A 15,122-nucleotide genomic window follows, 5' to 3' on the forward strand; every position below is an offset into this window, starting at 1 on the left:
AGGTGGAAATGAGAGGTAGAATTGGTTAAATGGAATCAATTACATACAGTAATGGCAAAGTTCTTAGTTCAGGCTTGCAGCAGTGCTGGAGTAAACTGCAGGTTCAAAATAAGTCTCTGGAACATCCCCCGCTGGGATGGGTCCTCAGTCCCTTGTGTAGAGCTTCAGTTCGTAGCAAAGTCCCTCCAGAGGTCAGAAGCAGGATTGAAGACAAGATGGAGATGATGCATCAGCCTTATATAGACTTTTCCAGGTGTAAGAATCTCTTTGTCCTCACTGTGGAAAATTACTGCAAAATGGAGTCTGCAGTCACATGGACAAGTCTCTGCATACCTTGCTGAGTCACAAGGCGTGTCTGCCTTCTCTCCATGGGTCAATTGTGTAGCTGATGGTCCTTAATGGGCCATCAAGCCAGCTAGGCAGGGCTAACACCAGCTTGTCTGGGATATTTCCCAGAAGCAGAGCATAATACAAAATACAGACAGTACAGAGCCAATACTCATAACTTCAACTACAAAATGATACACAGACATACAGACAGCATAATCATAACCAGCAACTCCTAACCTGGTCTTAGACACCTTAGATGACCCCCTTTACCTAAGGTTTGGTGCCACTACAGGACCTTGGTTGCAACCCATGTTCTATATGGTCCCCATTTATATCAATAACGTCACAACCCCAAAGACTCAGCCACACAGCCAGGTTCAATTATAACTTAGATCTTATCCAAAATACACACTTAGAGCCAATTCTTATTAACTAAACTAAAATTTATTTAAAAAGAAAAGAGCGAGAGTGTTGGTTAAAAGATCAATCTACAGACAGACTTGAATTCAATTCTTGAGGTTCAGACACAGCAGAGATGAGCTTGTAGTTGCCAAAAGTCCTTTTAGAAATAGTCCACAGGTTACAGTCCAATTTCCATATTCAGGGTGGCTCCAGTCAGTGACTGGGGATCTCAATCCTTGTGGCTTAAGGTTTCCCCCTCTTGAAACCCAAAGCAGATCTGAGATGAAGCAGGATCGTGTCCCAGGGTTTTTATACATTTCCAGCAGCCTTTTGGCCTGAGAAAACAATAGGCTTAATTCTCCTTCTCTCAAACATCCTGGCAATTAGCACAGGGTAATTTATCCATTAAACAGTTCAGATACAGGTTACCATAACCTTCAAAGAGACATAGAGACAATAATACTATTTCACTCAAGTATCTTTCTAAATGTTAATATTCCTTTTTTGATCTTTGAATCAAAGCTATAGTAATAGACAAGACTTGTTTGCTGACATCCCAAGACCTGAGCAAACACTTCCCCTTCTACCTCTAACAATGCCGGCTGCATTTCAAAGCTCTGGTCATTCACAGATCTTCCTAACCAGTTTCTAAAGTTTGGCCCTGGGTCAGGTCAGTCTGTGAGTTAATTAACTCTTTCTGGCCCTGTCATTCTTCAATGAGGTATTAGATCAGACTCAATGTCACACAGCCAGGGGTGAAAGTAACATACAGGACGTACATACTTCTGGAGTCCTGAGGGGGGCGTGGCCTCATCTGGAAGAGGCGTGGCCTAGACCGGAAGAGGCAGGGCCTCTTACAATTTAAAGGCCCTGGTGCACCAGCTGTGGCTGGGAGCCCCACAGCCTTTAAATCAACCCGGGGCTCTCAGCTGCAGAGGTGGCTGGGAGACCCCGGGGCTCAGGGGCAAATTAAAGGGCCCGGGGCTGCTGGAGCTGCAGGCGGGATTTAAAGGGCCCGGAGCTCCCATGGCTGCGGGGAACGCCCAGCCTTGCTGGGCTGGGGCCGGGATTTAAAGGGCTGGGAGCTCCTGCCGCTGCGGGAAGCTCTGAGCCCTTTAAATCCGTCCCCAGTCCGGCCGCTGGAGCTGTGGGCAGGATTTAAAGGGCTCTGGGCTGCCTGAAGCCGCAGGAGCTCCCAGCCCTTTAAATCCCGGCCCCAGCTCGGCCGCTGGAGCCGTGGGTGGGATTTAAAGGGCTCTGGGCTGCCCAAAGCCGCAGGAGCTCTGAGCCCTTTAAATGCCGGCCCCAGCTCGGCCGCCGGAGCCGTGGGTGGGATTTAAAGGGCTCTGGGCTGCCCAAAGCCGCAGGAGCTCTGAGCCCTTTAAATGCCGGCCCCAGCCTGGCTGCCGGAGCCGCGGGCGGGATTTAAAGGGCTCTGGGCTGCTCTTGTCATGCACGTGCCTCGATGGGTAAATCACTTGTCCACCCCCTAATCCTCTGCCACCACAACTGCTGCAGTCTCTTCTGCTTGGGTCCTTTTGAAACCAACCGTGCTTGCCTCCAAAACGCTGCCTGAACGGTCCTGCTCTCCCAGAGCTCTGAGCATGGCCCCGAACCTCCCTTTGAGTCGCTTCCAAGTCTAACCTCTTGTCCTTCTTCTCAGGGCCATTCGTCTCCTACTTCCATCTCTGATCTGCTCTCCTTCTGTGTTCCCCATCTCTCCTTCCGCCCCGTGCCTGGCGATCTCCATGCCATCTGTGTGCCAGCCGTGGTGCCCGGTCTGTATCCTCCCGCCCCAGCCGTCTCTGGCCCGGCAGTTAGGAACCACCTTCGCCTCATTCAAGTGACCTGTAATTGTGTCCCTTCTCTGTGCCTCAGTTTCTCTGGCTGTAAAATGGGGGTGATGACTCTCCTTTGCAACGGGCGCTGTGCTCTAAGACCGAAAGACACCAAAGGAGAGCTAATAACTCACACACTTCTGCAGACCTGCCTGGTTAAAGGGGCTCATTTGTCCTTCAGTGACAATTAACAGGAGCCACCCAAAGGACGTCCGCCTGACCTGAGTAACAGTGTAACCTGGCCCTTTCCTGGTGTGTTACATCCTCATTCAGCTGCCAAGCCCGTCGTCTAGGCCGTTCTGGACAGTGCTGTTCTAGGAGGAGCCCAGCAACCCGATGGGAGCTCTAAACTAATAGTAACACTTAGAAGGAAGGCAAAATAACCTCCCCACGCACCTGGCCAGTTGTGCATTGCTGTAACTGGGGGTGGAGAGGGGGCAATGGTAGGGTGGGATTATTCCTTCCTGTTCCACTCCCCAGCAATCAGCAGTGCCCTGAAGCATGGGAGTGGACTGGCCCAGGCTTCACATTCAAAATTACACCAGCAAGTCACCTGCCAGGGTCTGCAAGTCCGGCCACCCCACATTTGAGGTGAAATAGCTTCCAGGCCGGGACCCCAGAAAGTTGAATTAAAAGAGCCAGCGAAGCCATGGCCAACTCCCCTCCCCCTGCCCGAGCTTTCCAGGGCGGCCAGCGTTAATAGCATCTGGTAACATTAACACTGCCCGTTTGGTAGCGTCGCTGTTTCAAACCAGGGATTTGAACTGCTTCCTTCCAAGAGTCCAGGCCCAGTCCCACCTCCCTACAGACAGAAACCCTCCATGCCCTGGCACAACATTTCACCTCCCCGAACCAGCCAGCCAGTAAGTCCCTAAAGGGTTAAACACCCAGGGTTCACCAGTGGGCACAGAGGTTAGTTTTGTGGGGGTCCTTCAGAATCTTCTATCGCAGGGGAGGGCAAACTATGGCCCGCAGGCTGGATCCGGCCCATTGCCAGCGCACAGAGCCCTCGGCCCCCTCCCCCCGCCAGGGGCCACCGGGACGTGGTGCCGGCTTCTTCTGGGAGCACAACGGGGCAGGGCAGGCAGGGGGCCTGCCTGAGCCCCACTGCGCCCTGGGGCTGGCAAGCCCGGGGGCCAGATTGAAAGCCCTGCTGGGCCGGAGCCGCCTGCCGCCCCCCATCCCCAGGAGTCACTGCTGGACACACTGGCCAGGGCCGGCAGGGAGCTGGGTGCACAGAGCCTGGGCCAGCCGGTCCTTTCCAAGTGCCTGTGGTCGTTCATTTTGCTGCCCGTGTTTTGGTTTTGTTCTTTTCAGCAGCGTCTTCCTCCCCCGCCCCAGCAGGGTCCCTGGCACAACCCTCTGCATGTTTCCATCGCTCCCGTCGGATAAAACACACGGCTTATTTCTAGGCACGGATTTTGTCTGGGGGGATTGAGGTGGGCTCTGTGCAAACATGAGCCCTTCCTATTACCTGACATGCTGCAAGGAAGGAGGCTTCTCTTCCCAGTTTCCCAGGCTCGACTGAGTCTGTTTTAATTAACCCTTTGGGTGCTGGTTCCCCCACTGCACCTGCTGTGCAGCCTCTGGCCGCCTGGGATCCTTTAGGAGAAATGGAAAGTTAAGACATTTTTGGAATGTTCAGACACAGGGAAGGCACCAGTCCCTGGTACGTTCAGAGCCTTGCTCCATCTCCGTGTGCTGCAGCACAGCCAGCAGTGCTCAGCGGCTTTGGCTGTCCTCTTTGTTTAGCTGCGAAGCAGGCGAGCGCTGCATGGACAGACCTGGCGCATGCGGCCACTTTCTGTCTGCACACCCTTGAGAGAGCCTAGCTGGGCATCCCTGGCATGCTGATCTGTGAGTGAAGAGGGAGCGCGCCTGGCGCGTATGTACTGGGATGGAGGGAAGGGGAGGCATTGAAGAGTGCCTGCTTAAAACCCGGCCTAGCCAATCTCATTCTTTCTTGTAGTTTGCAATAGGGGGCGCAGACTCCGCCTCTGAGGAAGAGGTGTGAACTGTAACCCATTGGCTTTGCTGACAGAGTCCTCACTCACCTGGCGAGCTCTTCGTTAGGACTCTCAGCAGTGGAAGGACATAGGCACTTGCAACAGTGGAAATAGATCACTGGGTTCAGAATAAAACCTACCCCATGATTTCAGAGGCCCAGCTTAATATTCCAACAAACTATTTCTTCTGTTTCCAGCTGTGTAATATTTCTTTCCATTAAACCCTTTTTAGCCCTATTCCTGGCATGTCTGCCCCGGAAGGGTCTTTGGAGAACTAATGAAACCAGGACATCGCACGACACCAGAGCCTGGAAAGTGAGCACCAGAGACGGGACAGGATTTTAGTCAGACTCTGCTACCTAAAGAACACTTGGGAGAAAGGACGTTTTTGTTGAAATTGGCTCTCTCGCTGCACATTTCAGAGCGCGCAGCAGTCCCCTAGCAAAACCGGGGAAGATCAGACTTGACATTCCCGGTATTTCTAAGGCAAAACACAAGCAGGCACAAAATGCCAAACCTCTTGGGCTTTGTGCATCCCTGCCCAAGGAGTACAGAGCCAGCTGGTGGCACTCCTTGGCTGGTTACCTCTGGAGCTACCGAGCATGTGATGCAAGGGTAGCATCTGGGACTCAGAAATACAGGGCCCAGTCTTTAGCCACAGTACAACTCAGGCTCAGGGCACTCCCCCAGCTCATTCTGGGCTGACTCTGTGCTGGATTGGGCCGCAGCCTGAGTTAGAGTAGCAAGAAGGCTGCTCCAATTTACGCTGGGTGCCTACATCCCCAAGTGGTCGATAGATTCCAAGGCCAGAAGGGACCATTGTGATCATCTAGTCTGACCTCCTGTATAGCACGGGCCAGAGACCTGCCCCACAGTAACTCCTAGAGCAGAGCTTTCAGAAAAACAGCCAGTCTTGATTTAAAATTGTCAGTGAGGGAGAATCCACCACAAACCTTGGTAAGTTGTTGCAGAGGTTGATTACTCTCACTGTTAAAAATGGACGCCTTATTTCCAGTCTGAATTTGTTCTGCTTCTACATTTAGCCATTGCATCGTGTTAGACCTTTCTCTGCTAGATTGAAGAGCCCAGGACTAAATATTTGTTCCCCATGTAGATACTTATGGGTTGTAACCAAGTCATCCTGTAACCTTCTCTTTGTTAAACTAAATAGATCAAGCTGCTTGAATGTGTCACTATAAAGCAGGTTTCTAATCCTTTAATCATTCCTGTGTCTCTTCTCTGGCCCTTCTCCAATTTCTCAACGTCCTTCTTGAATCGTGGGCTCCAGCGCTGGACACAGGATTCCAGCAGCAGTCGCACCAGTGGCAAATACAGAGGTCAAATAACCTCTCCCTTGTTTAGAGGGAAGCCCTGGCCACACCCCCGATCCCTTTGCCCGGCCCCTTTATATCAGCAGCCGGGTGGATGGCGAAGGAGCCATGATGCCAGCACTGCCCTGCATGATGGTCCATGCAGTGGTGACACTGGCTTTAGGGACCCCGTGGGCCGGCCCAGCAGTGGGGAGGAGAAGCCGGGCCAATAGATTAACAGTCTTGTGATCCGACTGAGGGTCTTGGCTCACGCCCAGGTGCATGTCAAGCTCTGCAGAATCACCCTGGGACGTGAGCCGCACCTGGGCCCCGTGGTGTGCTAGGAACCCTGGGCCTGGGAGTTCCGGAGTTCCGGGACTAATCGGCTCTCGCTGGCATCTCCCCCACGCCCTTCGTTCACTGCCTTCCCCCAGCAGGCAGAGCTCACCACGCGTTGGACTGCCTGCCCCCGGGAGCTGCGAATCGGGAACACACCCAAAGGGATCTCACAGGCCGAGGCTGCGTTAGTACCCTGCTGGGCTCCGCTTTCCCGGTCGCAGCGCCTCCGAACGTCAGCCCAGGCCTCAGGACCTCCGCTTACCTAGCGGCTTGGCCAGCTCCCTGCCCCTGTGGCTACGCGACCTGCCTTAAAGCCTCCAATGACCAGCCACAGGCCTGCGTTAACCGTGCACTAAGAGCGGTGAGTCAAGTTCATCCCTGGTGTAACTCCCCTCATGTCACTGGGGTTACACCAGGACCACAGTGACTTCAGGACACAAACCACCACCACGAGCAGCACTAAGTGATCACCCCGGGCTGGAGATTTTGGCAATCTCCGTGGAGACTGGATCTCTTGCCTGCCCTCTAGCGGTGCCCCCGGCTGGCGGCACGGCCGAGGGGGTGGGTGCCCCTGCCATAGAGGAATTCAGCCCCCGGGTGCTCAATCCAGCGTCATTCACCTGTCTCTCATACCACTGACCCACCCTCCCAGTCTCCTTTTCTTTTTGTTGTTGTCCCAAGCAAGTGCGTGATTTTTGCCTCCTGTGGCTCCTCCTTCCTGCGTGGGCGGGTGGTTAGTTCCTGTGGGCTCCATCCACCCCCCCAGACTTCCAATCAGCCAGCCCCAACCCCGCCCTCACAACAGGATTGCCAAGTAAGGCGCCAAAGGGAACAGTCGGGTTGCCATGCTGGGTAGGATGCTATAGAGGAGCATCGCCTAGCGGTTACAGCGAGAGCTGAGGCAGATATTTTCAGCACTGGTCTTCAACCCAGATCAGGACCAAACGTTGAAATATCGAAAGTTTTCGTGGTACAGAACTTCTGAAGTTTTTGATTCAGAAATGTTGAAACATTTCGACCTTCCTGAAATCCAACTGGTTCGTTTCTGGTTGTTGAAAGGACCCAACATGCTTCATTTCAAGTCAGTTCGACATTAAGCTGCCTTTTGCCACAGGGACGCTTTCCTCCCAGGAGCTGCTGTTCAGGCGCTTGGTGCTGTTCTGTCCTGTGGGTCAAGCTCTGTGAGCAGACAGAAATGTTACCCTGGAACATCAGCCTGATGGAAATTGTCTGAGCAGCTGTAGTTCAAGCACATGCCTGGGCTTCAGGAGACCTTGGTTCTGTTTCCAGCACTAATTTCCTGGGTGTCCTTGGACAGGTCACTTAAAACAAACCTCACAGAGCCTCATTTTCCCCATCTGTAAAATGGGGGTGCATCATAGGGCCACCCCACCTGGAGTGCCCTGCGGTGGTAGGCTGCTACATAACAGGCATGCCTGCCTCAGTTTCCCTCCTGCAGACTTCCCAGAAATAGTCCAAAGCCTCTTCCCAAGTATAAATATATCCTGGGGTTCATTTGTTACAAGAGTCCTGAGCACATAAATCATAACAAGTCCCAATTCAATACCCCAGAATTCCCCCAACAGAGTTCTTACAGTAACTGCAACATATGCCCCAGTGTCCCTCACCCCATCCCGAGTGTCTGGCGTAGCCCCAGCATCCCTCACCCCACTCCATCCCTAGCCCCCCAGCGTCCCCTACCCCCACCTATCCAGCCTAGCCATCCCCTGTCCTTGTACCAGGATAGCCACCCCAGCGGGAACCTCCGCAGACACTCTGCTGGGAGATCATCTTTAGCAAGGAGCATCCCACAGTCCCCCCCCCCCCCCCCCCCCGCCCCGGCCCTCCCACTGTTCCCTGGGTCCAGCTCTCTGGCCCTGGAGATGTCAGCAGGGAAGCTCCTCTGCTGCTCTCCAGCCCTGGCCCTCTGGCTTGGGGATGTCGGACAGAAATCCCTCCTTGCTGTTCTGCTGCCTTCAGCCTTCCCCCAGGAACCACCGTCTGGCTCTGGCAGCTCCCATGCCCAGCCTGACTCTCACTCTCACCGAATCTCCTGTCTCTCTCTGACTGATCCAGGCGACCCTTGACTCACCGGCTCTCTCTGGTCCTGTATAGACTCCAGCTGTTGTCCTGCCCTCTTAATTTGTCAAATGGCAGCACCTGCTCTGGCACGAGAGCCCTAGACCTGCTTGATTTACTGGGCCCAGCCAGCCTGTGGCAGGGTTCTAATACTGTCTGTCTCCCATATTGGGTGTGACATGCCCCCAGCCCCATAAAAGCTGAGCCCCTCCCTGCCTTTAATGCACTGATTCTCTCCACACCCCCGTGAAGTGGGGGCAGGTGCTATGAGCCCCACTGCACAGATGGGAAACTGAGGCACAGGGAGACTAAGTGACTTGACAATGCGGATGTACTTACCTACCTGGGACATTCTGAGACTCGGTTCAGTTTTGCACAAAGCTCTGACACTGGGAAGCACTCTGAAGAGGAGAGAGAGAGGTTTTATTTGCTTTGTGGCCAGAGGGATGTGCTGGGGAAATAAGAAATATTCTCTCCTGTGAAAACGGTGTTCTGTGTGTCGAACTGTTCAATAATACATTGAGTGCTGATGCTTGTACTGCAGTGCAGAAAAGTGACTTCAAGAGCTGCTCATGTGCAATCTCCAGGGGCCCTGGGCATTCATAAGGAACGAACAGCTTTGGAACCATCTCACATGGCAATTTCTTCCCTCCCATTGCATTTACGAATGACCTTTACGGATTCATTGAGGCAGCCCTTTGGCCAATGAGCGGTATCTGCCTAGCCCACCCAGGCGCTTGGCCTGCAGCCGTGATGCCAGTGCCAGAGTGGGTGACACCTACCCTCATTAAATGATATGCCTTCACTTTGATAGTCATCGGTGCATTCATCCAGGGACCTCAAAGCACTTCACAAGCTTCACCTGACTCATCTGCACATTTGTCTGGCGGGATCGGCATTAACTTGCCATTATTATTGTTGTTATTCATTGTAGCACCCAGGAACCCTAATCAATACGCCTTGAGGGAGATTTCATCCTGCACCCTGATATGGACAGAGCCACCTCTGATCCTTCTTTCTCCTACTCTTCATGGCTAGGGGTCATGGTCAGTCCCTGGGTGGTCAGAAGGGCACAAGACCATTGCCCATAGATGGTCTGAAAGTGCTAGGCATACCTTCCTGCTAGCACCTTGGAAATGTGGGGGAGCCCATCTGGAGCTCCGTAGGGAGACAGCTCCCCAACTCCGTGTTCCAGCCCTGTCCATATCACGGGAGACCAAGTCATCACAAGAAAGCTCCTCTGCTTGGAGACACCTCCTTAGTTCCTTGATCTCCTGATTGTCCCACATCTGCAGGGAAGACACACTAGGTTTCCAAACGGTCTGTTTAAACTATGGAATAAATTAGTGGATCTGACTGTCCAGTCCTTACCCACAAACCAAATCATTAGCATGATGCCACCACATTCTGCGAGCTCATTGTTCCGGTGTGTGTCAAAACTCTCCTTGTTTCACATAATGGCACTGGGAGGCTTCTTCTGAGGGAAATATTGGACCAGGTGTTTCAGGAACAGATGGCAGATTTGAATTGTCACATTGTGTCTAGCCATCTGCTCATGAGTATAAAAAGTAAAAATCCCAGGAACATAGACACAGTGATTAGATTATTTCTCCAAGGAGAAGCAACTATACATAATTTCATTTTTTTAAAAAGTAAAAACCTACTTTAAAAGGACACTCGGGTTGCAAAGTCAAGCATTCAGTAGTCAGGAAGTGACAAAGTAAGGTTGCCTGGGCAACCTTAACTTTGCTCCTTTGTGCATATGCATTATGAGATAGTGATCATGTAATTAAAGACTGTCATGACATATAGAAGCACAGTCTTTGTGAAACCAGAGGCACGTAGTGCAGGCTATAGGCACAAACAAACAGACTTCCACATAGCTTGAGTTCCAGCTTTGTCCTCTGTTTGCCAGGTAATATAACATGTCTGCAGTTCTACATAGCACTCAGACATCTAGTGGCTGCTTCACATACTGCAAGGTAACATATTACAGTCAGATGCTATGTTTTCCCCAGAACCCCTCGTTCAAAACCCTCTGCAACTTCATCAGAGAATCGAGCTTTTGTTCCTTTCTGCATCCCAGTGTTACTCCCCACACCACCCTGCCTCATTCACTGTCCAACCTGTGCACAGAATGTGACAGGGCTCCTGCGGAAAAAGTATCTGAGTGTGTAGTTAAAGAATGTATTGTAATGTGTACGCACAAGAGGGTGGAATTACAGATGCACATCGCCAATGAACATGATCGTTGTACATGTGAAGCCATAACATTATTACAGATGCATCCCTGCCTCCTCCTTACACACACGCTGAGCATTCAGAATTTGCCAGTGATTTCTGTGATGATGCTGTATAGAAATAAATACTGCGATCTCAGTCTGTTCTTCATAGACTGTATGATGCTCAGCATCCCCAACTCCCAGACTTTGGTCTCTAAAGTTTCCTGAGCAAAAGACTAACTGCATATGGCAATCAGTTTCTGCCAGTCTCTGGGGTGGGTTGAGATAGACAGAAATTGCCTATACGTTGTTGTCTGAGTGGGAATTCAACCCTGGCCTCTTGTGGGCTGCAAAATGCTAAGAGGTTCAAACCAAGATGCACAGATGCCATCTAGTGCTGGGACGCAGGTTAATTTTCACATTACCCAGCATGCAGTGGAAAATACAGTAGGAAGAGATATATATACACAGAGAACATGAAACAATGGGTGTTGCCATACTCACTATAAGGAGAGTGATCAGTTAAGGTGAACTTACAAAGTAAGAATATACATTAATTTTTTAAACCTAACCAGTGTCCTTTAAGTGAATTGACACAAGTATTAGAGCTGGGTGGGTCTAATACAGTATTTTTTTTAATTTTCTTTCTTTATATAGGAATTAGAAATTATTATCCGACAGGAGCACTGTAGCTAAGTTATTATCTGCAAAAAAACAAGAGTTTTCAGGTGCCCAAGTAGCCTTTGGAATCACGGTTAAAGTTACCCCCCCAAATCTGAAATGGCGCCACTGGGTTAGAGCTTAGCAGGCAGGGCTGGCTCCAGACCCCAGCGCGCCAAGTGCGCGCTTGGGGCGGCATTTTGCCGGCAGGGCGGCAGGCGGCTCCGGTGGACCTCCCGCAGGCATGACTGCGGAGGGTCCGCTGGTCCCGCGGCTCCAGTGGAGCATCCACAGGCATGCCTGCGGGAGGTCCACTGGAGCCGTGGGACCAGCGGACCCTCCGCAGGCACGTCTGCAAGAGGTCCCCCGGAGCCGCGGGACCGGCGACCGCCAAAGCGCGCCCCGCGGCGTGCCGCCCTGCTTGGGGCGGCGGAATTCCTAGAGCCACCCCTGTTAGCAGGGGATAAATTGATGGTCAGGTGCACTGCAGAGTCACGTCCTGTCTGGCAGCACCGTAACTTGCCGTGGAGACATGCCCAAAGGAATCAAGATGATGACTAAGCTGGGCTGATTTTCAGCCCCTTGAACATGGATGTTACCCTTGGAGAGTGAACTGGCCCATGTCTTCACACCAGCGCACTGCAAAGCCTGACCCGCGTTAGTGTGTCCTCACTGGTGTTACGTCCGGCCCCCCCAGCCCATGGGCGTTGCAGGATCTCCCGCGGGGCACATCCCATGGGAGGCGGAGCCGCTCTGTGATTCTTTCCTAGGGAATTGTGGGAGAGCTTGTCTGTCCTTTGGCCACCCAGGCTGCATGGGGGAAGGCACTGGAGGACTGGCAGCGTTCGAGGGGTGGGTTGCCAGCTTCAGTGAAAGCAGCCCCTGGGGCTCTAACGCACCCCCCCAGGTAGCCCAGGTTGAAAGCACCGGATGGAGAGGGCTGTGTGTGTAGATGGAAGGGGGGCTAGGGCCAGCCCCTGAGTGCGCGCTGCATGCCATCTCTGAGTAGGATGAAAGGGGAGCACACTCAGGGCTGTATGGGTGCGTTTGTACTAGCAGAGCCTAAGACACACACACACACACACACACACACACACACACACACACACACAGGTCCTCCACCAAGTGTGATCCAAGAGCGCTTGAGAAGATCCATGGGATTCCAGCTGTGACAGGCAACTGGATTTCCCTTTCCAACCCGCCTAAACATTTTTGCAGTTAGGGCCAGACTGTGCAACCCTTATTTGCACCAGTGAGCACGTACGCACCCCAGTGAACTCACTTGTGCAAGGCTCCATGTCTCCCCTGCCCACCCTTCCTCTCCCACTGGACACATCTGGGGCAGGGCTGAGCTTTCAGGGGCTGATCCCGAGCGGGTTAATCCACGTTCTGCTCTTCTGTTTCTCCCCAGCCCACCTCTGAGCGCGAAGACCCAATGGCATTTATTCCGCGTGTCTCCAGAGAACCTGCGGACATACCAAACCTTCCCCTCGGGGAAGAGGGTGACCGCCCAGGAGAGAGAAGTCAGAGACAGCTATTTTGAATACAGAGCATGAGGAGAGAGGTTCCTAGATGAGGAAGGAACGGTGAGAAATAAAGCACTGGGAGTTAGCGACCCCCTGGATTCTCTCTCCAGGCTGCGGCTGTTTCTAAACAGGACAGCTCTCTCGTTACCCACCCGCAGTGCCAGGAGAGGCTATGCATGTGGCTGCAGTAAGTCACAGACCCTGCGCCTGCCATGGTAGCTGTACATTTTACACAGAGATAAAGGACAGGTGGGGTGAGCACTGAACGCAACAGACTCAGCAGCTGTTGGTGAGAATGTAGAGGCTCAGCTCTGGCCGGCACAGCCTTTTATTGTCCTCCAGAGAGATCGGGGTCAAAGCGGAAGCTCCGCCAACAACTCTAACTGTACCAACAATCGTGGCTCAGCTCTTTCGTAATGCCAAGAGGCACCACTCACAGCAGATGGGCAGGCCTCCATAATAGGTTTTCCTCTCCCCTTCCTCACGTAGTTTGTTGGAAGAGAAATAGTTAATAATGTTGACAATTAAATGGTCACCATTAGGCTTCAGGGTTAACGCCCACCGGTGTAAATAGAACCATTGACACTTCTCTCAGAGTTGTTGTTTCAGGCTCTCTGAGGACTCAGGGACACAACTGGATGCTTTTCTACTACAGTATAAGGGCCAGAGACTTGCTTTTAAATGAAAGCTTAGATTCTGGAGCAAAGAGGGCAGGCAGCAGGGAAACAGACTCCTTTGCCAACCCCCTGGGAGAACTATTTATACAGAGAATATAAAAACTGCTTTATGTTCGGTGTTCTTCCATCTTCTGTAAAAAAAGCAGTCGCTCATAAACCTAAGAACCAGAGTGCAGCCTGTCGCTGGGCTGATCCTGAGCCGCAGGCCAGCCCAGGAACCAGCATAGTCTGACGAGCCCCATGCTGATTGCCCGTCAGCTCAATGTCAGGTGCACAGGGTGAAATTCACCAGCCCCAGGAACTCCCACCTGAGCACATAGGGCTTGTCTGGATGAACAGTGAGAGTAAAGCAGCAGAAGTGCTGAAAGAAGCTGCCCCAGAGACAGGGGACTGTGAGTCAGGAAGTCCCATTAATATAAGCCTTATCGCTCCTCTTTGGCACTATAGATCATGAGTCATGCTGCTGTCTTTCCCAGGCAGTTCCTAGACTCAGAGCATCCTAGGGCCACGAGATCATCTAGTCTGGCTTCCTGTGTGGCACAAGCCAGAGAATTTCACCCAGTTCTCCCCATCCTGAACCCAGCCACTTGTGTGCGGCTGAGGGATGCCTTCCGCCAGGCCACCAGCGAGGATCTGAAGACATGGAGAGATGGACAAGCCGCCGCTTCCCTTGGGAGTTCGAACGGTTAATTGCCCTCCCTGTGGTCTTACTGCTAATTTGAATGTGTCTGTGTGCTGTGGGCCTCTTCCTGCCAGAGTGCCCCTGGCCAGCAGCGGGCGGTTTGGCAGGGGATTTTGCCCCTGTCAACCTCTGGTGGCCACTTCCTTGGCCTGGCTCTGGGCCTTCCTCTTAAGTTCAGCCCCTTCCGCAGTAACGAAAGGTCCAACTGAAAGTCCGGATAATACTGCGTCTGCTTCTCTTGGGCTCGCGGACATTCCTGGCTTCTCGGCCCCTGTTCCTGGGCCCTGCCGAGCTTCTCCACTGCCCCTTCCTCCTCGCAGGCTTTCTCCCCACTGCCTCTCCTGCCCCAGGGCTCTGGCTGCGTCCCACAGGGATTCCCCTGCTCCTTGTAACCCCTAGCTCAGTGCTCTTGCTGGGGAGCCTTGCGCCCCCAGGCCCTACTCCGAAAGGAAACTCCCCAGAGCATCAGAACGGCCAGACTGGGTCAGACCAGTGGTCCAGCTAACCCAGTATCCTGTCCTCTGACAGCGCCCAAGGCCAGGTGCCCCAGAGGGAATGAACAGACCAGGGCAATTATCGAGTGATCCGTCCCGTCGTCCAGTCCCAGCACTGGTCCCCTTGTCAGCGGCTTAGGGACACGCATTACAAGGACAACTCCATCATCGGCAGCTTGTGACAACCTGGCTTCAGCTGCTCGCCACTGGTTCTTCTTGTTATTTTTTCTCTGCTAGATTGACGTGCCCTGTAGTGCCCATTGTTTTCTCCCCAGGGAGGTACCGGAACCCTGTAATCAAGTCACCTTTCAATCTTTCTGATGAGGCAAACGGCTGGAGCTCTTGAAGGGTCTGTCTACACTGCAGTAAACACCCGTGGCTGGCCCAGGTCGGCTCACTTGGGCTTGCGGAGCTATAAAACTGCAGTGTAGACAGCCAGGCTCAGGCTGGAGCCCGAGCCCTGGGACTCTCCCCATCTGAGGAGCCTGTCTCAGGAAAGCAGTCCCATGCGTACAAGGCTAGACTGTGTCTGCTTCGGGCACCTCCCCACAGCAAAA

General features: G+C 52.8%; 1 protein-coding gene across 2 annotated transcripts in view; it reads left to right on the plus strand.

The window, feature by feature from the left end:
- The window catches only part of FAM166C (family with sequence similarity 166 member C), a 32,169-nt gene extending 17,900 nt beyond the window's left edge, over window positions 1–14,269 (plus strand). Inside the window, exon 4 of one of the 2 annotated variants that reach the window (XM_045008375.1) lies at window positions 12,598–14,269. In XM_045008375.1, the coding sequence (XP_044864310.1) occupies window positions 12,598–12,742 (145 nt within the window). In that variant the 3' untranslated portion in view covers window positions 12,743–14,269. Of the gene's footprint in view, window positions 1–4,808; window positions 5,815–12,597 lie in introns of those variants that run through there. The other variant, XM_045008376.1, reaches the window with a different exon arrangement.
- The last annotated feature ends 853 nt before the right edge of the window (window positions 14,270–15,122 follow it).

The sequence above is a fragment of the Mauremys mutica genome, chromosome 3 (assembly GCF_020497125.1).
Source record: "Mauremys mutica isolate MM-2020 ecotype Southern chromosome 3, ASM2049712v1, whole genome shotgun sequence".
NCBI lineage: Eukaryota > Metazoa > Chordata > Testudines > Geoemydidae > Mauremys > Mauremys mutica.